The sequence below is a fragment of the Astatotilapia calliptera genome, chromosome 10, assembly GCF_900246225.1.
Source record: "Astatotilapia calliptera chromosome 10, fAstCal1.2, whole genome shotgun sequence".
NCBI classification, from domain to species: domain Eukaryota; kingdom Metazoa; phylum Chordata; class Actinopteri; order Cichliformes; family Cichlidae; genus Astatotilapia; species Astatotilapia calliptera.
The window spans coordinates 18,991,294-18,999,728 of NC_039311.1; the positions used below are offsets into that span (position 1 = coordinate 18,991,294).

Below are 8,435 nucleotides of genomic sequence, written 5' to 3' on the forward strand. Positions count from 1 at the left end.
ATAGGTCTTTACCAGGTTTGCACACACAGTAGCTGGTATTTTGGCCCATTCCTCCATGCAGATCTTCTCGAGAGCAGTGATGTTTTGGGGCTGTCGCCGAGCAACACGGACTTTCAACTCCCGCCACAGATTTTCTATGGGGTTGAGGTCTGGAGACTGGCTAGGCCACTCCAGGACTTTCAAATGCTTCTTACGGAGCCACTCCTTTGTTGCCTGGGCGGTGTGTTTTGGATCATTGTCATGTTGGAAGACCCAGCCACCTTTCATCTTCAAAGTTCTCACTGATGGAAGGAGGTTTTGGCTCAAAATCTCACGATACATGGCCCCATTCATTCTGTCCTTAACACAGATCAGTCGTCCTGTCCCCTTGGCAGAAAAACAGCCCCATAGCATGATGTTTCCACCCCCATGCTTCACAGTAGGTATGGTGTTCTTGGGATGCAACTCAGTATTCTTCTTCTTCCAAACACGACGAGTTGAGTTTATACCAATCTGTTCTACTTTGGTTTCATCTGACCACATGACATTCTCCCAATCCTCTGCTGTATCATCAATGTGCTCTCTGGCAAACTTCAGACGGGCCTGGACATGCACTGGCTTCAGCAGCGGAACACGTCTGGCACTGCGGGATTTGATTCCCTGCCGTTGTAGTGTGTTACTGATGGTGACCTTTGTTACTTTGGTCCCAGCTCTCTGCAGGTCATTCACCAGGTCCCCCTGTGTGGTTCTGGGATCTTTGCTCACCGTTCTCATGATCATTTTGACCCCACGGGATGAGATCTTGCGTGGAGCCCCAGATCGAGGGAGATTATCAGTGGTCTTGTATGTCTTCCATTTTCTGATGATTGCTCCCACAGTTGATTTTTTCACACCAAGCTGCTTGCCTATTGTAGATTCACTCTTCCCAGTCTGGTGCAGGTCTACAATACTTTTCCTGGTGTCCTTCGAAAGCTCTTTGGTCTTGGCCATGGCGGAGTTTGGAGTCTGACTGTTTGAGGCTGTGGACAGGTGTCTTTTATACAGATGATGGGTTCAAACAGGTGCCATTCATACAGGTAACGAGTGGGGGACAGAAAAGCTTCTTACAGAAGACGTTACAGGTCTGTGAGAGCCAGAGATTTTCCTTGTTTGAGGTGACCAAATACTTATTTTCCACCCTAATTTACAAATAAATTCTTTACAAATCCTACCATGTGAATTCATGGATTTTTTTTTCACATTCTGTCTCTCACAGTTGATGTGTACCTCTGGTGCAAATTACTGACCTCTGTCATCATTTTAAGTGGGGGAACTTGCACAATCGGTGGCTGACTAAATACTTTTTTGCCCCACTGTATGTATGACCTAAGCCTGGAATAAAGATTTGGATGATGCACTTTCCCCCTACCTTTGTGTCCTTAAAGAATCTTCTAAGGAAACATGTAATGAATATAAAATAAATTATTACAGCTTAGTGGGAGACTTAACTAGGGCAGAGAACTCGCTAATGTTATTAGAGGCAGCCTAAGAAGTCAACTATAGAACAAAAAACATGACCACATAATTTTCGGCCATTAACAGGCACATTGCATGGATTTAATAAAGTGCGAATGATTACAAAATGTCCCTAAGCCTTTCAGAGTGACTCTCCAAACCTGCAGTACAGCTTGTGCAGTGAGAAAGCAGACAGCCACTTTATCGGCACGATGTCAGTGTTCATGAACCCAGAGGCAAGGCTACTAATTATAGGAAAAAAGCTGTGATCAACAGTGTTTAAATCAAAAGGCATCCATATGAAGCCATTAATCTTCTTTGCTTTTTTTGCCCTGTTTCTTCACACTTTCAGACTATAAGCTGCACCATCAATTTAACAAATTCACCTAATAACGTCTACGTGTAGGTTGGATCACGCACTCCTGCACAACTTAACTCTAACCTCCCAAAATCTACACACAATCACAAGGTTACATCGCTCTCATCTGGATCTTTTTCTAGTATAACTGCATCAGACGTTAGCTGAGACCTGTTGGAAGACAACGCCACCTCCCTGTCTTCATCACAGAGCAGTTTCTCCCTCCCCTGCTCCCATGTCCACCCTCCTGGGCACCCTGCTGTCATCAATATCCTCCCATTCGTCCTCCAGCCCTTCTCCATCCTGTGATCTGACTGGCTGGTGCATGCGGAGGAGGCGGTACCTAAGTGGCACCAGGAAGAGGGCGGGGTCAGGCATGGGGTGTGGCTGCTGTGGTGATGTCACTCTCTCCTGTGGGACGCAAGCCCTGACCCTCTCCTCTCTTACGCTGATGCGCATCCTCTGCCTTGCCTCTGATTGGCTGGGAGAGACAGGAGGAGGTGGAGACAGTAGCCAGTCTGAGCTCTCCCCTTCACCATCTTCATCATCTTCATCCTCCTCTTCTTCCTCTTCCTCCTCCTCCTGCTCCTTTCCTCTGGCCTCCTCCTCTCCCTCAGGAGCAGACCCACTGCTCTGCTGCTGCTGGAACAGTTTTAACCGCGCAGTGTGCAGCTCGTGACAGAGGGTCGTGGTCGTGACATTTTGCCGCTGAAGCTCACGACTCAGCAGTGTGATCTTGTGGCTTCGACGTTTCAGCTCCTCTAAGAAACGTCGCTCTTCTTCTCTGAGGCTCCTCCCGAGTGCCGATGCCCGTGCCCGGCTGGCCCGCAGTTCCCCCCGTGCAGCGACCATCATGCAGTGCTGGTCCTGTAGAAGTCGCTCTGCAGCATCACAACGTGCCGCCAGCTCTGCCTCCTCCTCTGTGAAGCATATATGAAAACACAAACACACAGAAATGCAGGTTCAGTGGATACTAAAGCTATGAGATACACTACAAATTATGAGGGGTTCACTGTTTACCTTCTAGTGCCAGACTTTGGTCTGTTTTTCTGTGATTAATATCTGTTGATTCATCTACTTAACCATTCATTCTTATCTTATTCTGCATGAATTTCACTTTTCACTGTGCTTTCTGTCTACTTTTGCTTATCAGTCAGTGAAACCTGGCCCAATAATTTTAAAAAAAAATCTATTATTTAGATCACATTTTGCATCAGAGCTTACGGTACAGGGTACAATCACAAAGTTCCAAAACCTTCAGTTTGGCAGATCTCCACCTGCATGCATTATTGTGCATTAGGGACCATTTCCAGCACTGTGTAGTAACTGTAACTCTTAGTTTCTCTTTGCCAACATAAAAAGGATTTGTTTGACAGCACTCAGCACCTCAGTTGAGTCCAAGGACTCGATTAAGATCGATCTAAGAAGGTGAATTACAGGTTTACACATGTCAGGAATGCCTCTTGGAGCCAGTTCTAAACATCTGCACATTCCAACATCAGTTCAACCAACTGTAAGTACAGCTTTTTCAGAGAACCCACACTGTCACCCTCAGATTAGTGGAAACTGGTTAGGTTGTTCAAGATTGGTAAATGGCCTGCATTTGTATAGCGCTTTTCTAGTCCCTAAGGACCCCAAAGCGCTTCACACTACATTCAGTCCATCCATCCATCCATCCATCCATCCATCCATCCATCCATCCATCCATCCATTTTCATCCGCTTTGTCCGGGGCCGGGTCGCGGGGGCAGCAGCCTAAGCAAAGAGGCCCAGACCTCCCTCTCCCCAGCCACCTCCTCCAGCTTATCCGGGGGAATACCAAGGCGTTCCCAGGCCAGCCGAGAGATATAATCTCTCCAGCGTGTCCTGGGTCTGCCCCGGGGCCTCCTCCCAGTGGGACATGCCTGGAACACCTCACCCAGGAGGCGCCCAGGGGGCATCCTTGTCAGATGCCCGAACCACCTCAGCTGGCTCCTTTCGATGTGGAGCAGCAGCTGCTCTACTCTGAGCCCCTCCCGGATGGCCGAACTTCTCACCCTATCTCTAAGGGAGAGGCCAGCCACCCTTCGGAGGAAGCTCATTTCTGCCGCTTGTATCCGCGATCTCGTTCTTTCGGTCACTACCCACAGCTCGTGGCCATAGGTGAGGGTAGGGACGTAGATCGACCGGTAAATTGAGAGCTTCGCTTTTACACTCAGCTCCCTCTTCACCACAACGGCAGCGTCCGCATTACTGCAGCTGCAGCCCCAATCCGTCTGTCGATCTCCAGCTCCCTTCTCCCATCACTCGCGAACAAGACCCCGAGATACTTGAACTCCTCCACTTGGGGCAGGAACTCATCCCCGACCCGGAGTGGGCACTCCACCCTTTTCCGGCTGAGAACCATGGCCTCAGATTTGAAGGTGCTGATCCTCATTCCCGCTGCTTCACACTCGGCTGCGAACCGTTCCAGTGCGAGCTGGAGGCCCTCACCCGATGAAGCCAACAGAACCACATCATCTGCAAAAATCAGAGATGAGATTCTGAGGCCACTACATTCAGTCATTCACCCATTCACACACATTCACACACTGGCGATGGCAAGCTACATTGTAGCCACAGCTGCCCTGGGGCGCACTGACAGAGGCGAGGCTGCCGGACACTGGCGCCACCGGGCCCTCTGACCACCACCAGTAGGCAAACATGGGGTTAGTATCTTGCCCAAGGATATTTGGCATGTAGTCAGGAGGCAGCCTGGGATCGAACCACCACCGAAGAATAATCAGGAACCAGCAAGGCTCAAGCCTCCCATGAACTGGAAACTGCTGGAATACCAGCATCACTGTCCACAGTGAAGTGAGTTTTATATCACCAAGGACTGGGAGGATTTCAACCAAGAAAGAAGCACACCTTCAAGGTCGAGGCCCACAGAGACGAGCCAAACGCCTTCTGGGGAAAATGTGATGGTCAGACGAGACAAAGATTGAGCTGTTTCGCCACAATGAATAGAGGTGTGTTCGCAGGAGTAAAAGTGAGGCTTTCAAACCTAAGAACAGTGTAGCAAATGTGAAGCATGGTGGTGGTAGCATCATGCTCTGGGGCTGTTTGCTGTGATACATTAGAATGGAATAATGAGTGATTGAGTGTTCCCACAGGATGATGATTACAAACTAGAGATGGACTGATCCGATATTACATATCGGTATCGGTCCGATACTGACCTAAATTACTGGATCGGATATCGGAGAAAAATAAAAAATGTAATCCGATCCATTAAATATCACGAAAGCACCTCACAAAACTTGCAACACACCGTAACTCACCTCAGAACGTTAGCACGTCGGAGCAGTATGCATCACGTGATAGAGCGGCTGTGGCATGCCGACCTGTCAGTGGTCTGGATAGCATTTGGAGCTTCGCTAGCAACCTGGCATTTCATCTCCGAGCAAGTGTGTAAGTCCATCTCTGAATGTTTGTAAAGCATTCCTGCGTTAAGCTTAACAAGCGATATATGGAGCGACTGCCTCTTCTTGCTGCTACTTCAATCATGAAACTGCTTAACGATCAGCTGATCGGCTTTTCTGTCAGGAGTCCGTGTCTCTAGTTTGCTTTTGGCCCACTTTGCACCAGAAAGAGGAAACCAGCGGATAAACAACAGCAGCACGTTTAAGCTTGATCAGCTGTTGTTAGAATTTATTTAATATTACTTTCTACTCGAGGATCTTTTTCTACGTAGCTGACGCTGGTAACTGTGCAGGGGCGGATCTAGCAAAGTTTAGCCAGGGGGGCCGATAGGGCATTAACAGGGAAAAGGGGGCACAAAGACATACTTTTCTTTCTTATTCTCATTTAAAATGTCTAGCTTTTAATAAATAATTATCTTACACCCAAAGTTTTAATTTGATGTAAAATGAATAGAAGTCAATTACTGTATATAGTAACTATTAAGTCTAATATATATACCCTAGTAAGCTATAGTACTTTTTCCTTTGGGAAGGTACCATCTGTGCAGTCTGCAATTTTGTTGAAGAAAGATGTTGAATCTATTTAATATTTCTTGAAAAATAATTGATTTCTGTGCATTTTTTTTCACACTGCATCAAATTAAGGTTGATTACGTCGATTAAGCATCATGAGGTGGAGCGTGAGGGGTGGTTCCCTATTTTTTATTTATTTATTTTTGTTGTTGCTGGGAGTTGGAACCCTATTAGTTAGGTTGCTTAATATTTATGCTAAGTACTCTTTAAAATACCAGAATAGGGAGGATGGTGTAGGTTTAAGTTTATTAGATTGATCAGTATTGCTGAACTATGAAATTTTTTTTTTGCATACAGGTATAACAGAATAGCTTTAGTGTAGTTGTTGTTTTAAACTTGAGTATGAACTTATACAAAATGCAGCAAGATATTTAAAAAACAGTTTTGTTTATTAAAAAACACTATATCGGATTCATATCGGTATCGGCAGATATCCAAATTTATGATATCGGTATCGGTATCGGACATAAAAAAGTGGTATCGTGCCATCTCTATTACAAACACATCAAATCTGAATTTGGATATCTGGAAAAGCAAGCTAACATTAAGCTTCTGAAGTCCCAGCCTCAACACTATTGAAAATTTGTGGGTCTGTGCCAGGAAACCAATTCTGCCAAGAAGCGTGGTCAAACATGCAGCCAGAATTATGAGGCTGAATGTCTTGACTATGATTTGAAAACCAAACTGGGGTTGTTAGTGGGAATGTCTACATTGTCAAAGGCGACACATCAGGTCAGAATCATGACTGGGGAACACCATGCATTATTAAAAACATGCTACATCAGCAGAACTACCACTTATCGCCCACCCCACTCACCAAGTTTGAAAACTTTCTACTTTGTCTCCCTCTCCCAAATGAAATTAAAGATTAAGGGTAGCTGTTTTGACCACATCAAGAATCAAATCAAGAGAGACATGAGTCTAATTTGTCAGTATTATACTACAGTACTATATAGTGGCAGACACACTGGAAGCAGAGTGCTACCTAAGAGGTATATCTACAAAGTAAGGGCTAAATTTCAGTGAGCTAGGATCTTTAATTATTTTTTAGAAGAGTCGCAAAACTTTATAATCTCACGTCATTTTGATAACTTTATTTGATATATTTTAAATATGCAACTCAAAATGCTAACAACAAACCAATATCATCATGTACTGCTACAAATAAGTCAACACTGGGATCTACAGACATAACTTTTTATTTCCCTAGGCTCATTTTTAACTATGACAGCAGCTAATCCAGCTGATAACTGAAAAACAAGATTTAAAATCACGGTATTTAAAATCTATTATCGACTTGTAGCTCTGCTTTGTGACAATTTACAATAAATATAGATTTTATAAATATTAGCAAGCTTGCCCTGTCAGTGTAACCCTGTTAATTCTCAGTTGTCCTCTGCCCATCTTTTCTTTTTTAGATCTCTACAGCTATGATATAAAGTTTCAGCGTCTCTCATATATCATTTTTCCCTTGCTCAGCAAGGGTTTGTAATTTCTCACCTGCTGTGTTTCTGTCGGGAAACCTGGAGTCCAGCTCACAGCTCAGCTCTGCAGGCAAGAAAGGAAGTAGTACAACAGGCTGGCAGACAGACAAATATAAGACAAGTAAGTACATAATGAGATGGCAAGAGCAGTTCACCTGTACACTGACCATGACAGCGCCTCTTCAGGTGTGTGATCTCCAGCTGCAGGCCAGTCAGCATGGCCAGGTGCTCCTGCTTCAGGAAGGTGATGCCTCTCTCCACACTGGCCACCTGCTGCTCGAGCCTCCCGGCATCCATGGCCGAACCCCTGCAGAACCTGTGCACAGATGTTGATGGCTGGTTTGTCTTTGGATTGGCTGCAAGATTTATTACCACAGCTGTTTATATTAGTGTCGCAGTTTCAATGCTGGCATTGAGTAATACTTGCAAGCGAACACTTAAAATAAGATTATATCACTCAATGATATCCATTAGTAATTATGCATTTTTCTTCATGCAATATAGCATAACTGGTGTTATATTACAATGCTTTTCTACATCATTTAAGGGTTTTTAATGCATTTCTATGCATCTGCTTCTTGGGTGATTTGACAGTAGCCTGCTCTTATTTAATATTATCAGTTTTATGAGCTTTCTCATTTCTGCACGTTTACTCAGTCTCTCATTTATCTCCATCACTGGCTGTGGCCTACCGTGATACTGAAGCGATATCCTCTCCAAAGCGTCTGTCATGGATCTCCGTATAGATTTGGCTCTTTATTTCCCGTCCTTGATGGAGCAGAAACGCAGAAAACAAAAGGCCCGTGCAAAGCGATCAGTCTGCAAAAGCGCTCGCTCGTTTTCTTCTCCGGGACGACACGAATGAATGAATCCTACTGCAGGCTGAGTCGAAACAACCTCCTCGTAACCTTCTGGTTATTGGCTATGTGCAGCGCGGTGATGTATTCACAACAAAAGCACCACGGAGTGTGAGGTTGTCGGTGCCACGGAGCAGCACCAGGAGGAGGAGGAGCTTCCTGAAATGTAACCCGCTCTAAATGCCTCAAAATTCACCAATAAGCCCACAACAGTTCATCTTTACTCCAACGTGAACAGAGTCAGAAGT

At 45.3% G+C, this 8,435-nt stretch overlaps 1 protein-coding gene across 1 annotated transcript; it reads right to left on the reverse strand.

The window, feature by feature from the left end:
• Positions 1-1,540: 1,540 nt before the first annotated feature.
• Positions 1,541-8,359, reverse strand: ccdc92bb (coiled-coil domain containing 92Bb). The gene is made up of 4 exons (XM_026181990.1): positions 8,023-8,359; positions 7,486-7,646; positions 7,347-7,394; positions 1,541-2,751 (listed from the first exon to the last, which is right to left on the reverse strand). The coding sequence occupies exons 2-4, from the start codon at positions 7,625-7,627 to the stop codon at positions 2,036-2,038; spliced, it is 906 nt and encodes a 301-aa protein (XP_026037775.1). The 5' UTR covers positions 7,628-7,646; positions 8,023-8,359; the 3' UTR covers positions 1,541-2,035.
• Between the last annotated feature and the right edge of the window lie 76 nt (positions 8,360-8,435).

Excerpts from the sequence above, each read along its gene's own strand:
- ccdc92bb (XM_026181990.1), bottom strand. The coding sequence starts at position 7,627 with ATGGATGCCGGGAGGCTCGAGCAGCAGGTGGCCAGTGTGGAGAGAGGC. Across the intron at positions 7,395-7,485 it reads CTGTCATGGTCAGTGTACAG|AGCTGAGCTGTGAGCTGGAC; the intron begins GTGAACTGCTCT and ends TCTTGCCTGCAG. Across the intron at positions 2,752-7,346 it reads TCCCGACAGAAACACAGCAG|AGGAGGAGGCAGAGCTGGCG; the intron begins GTGAGAAATTAC and ends TATGCTTCACAG.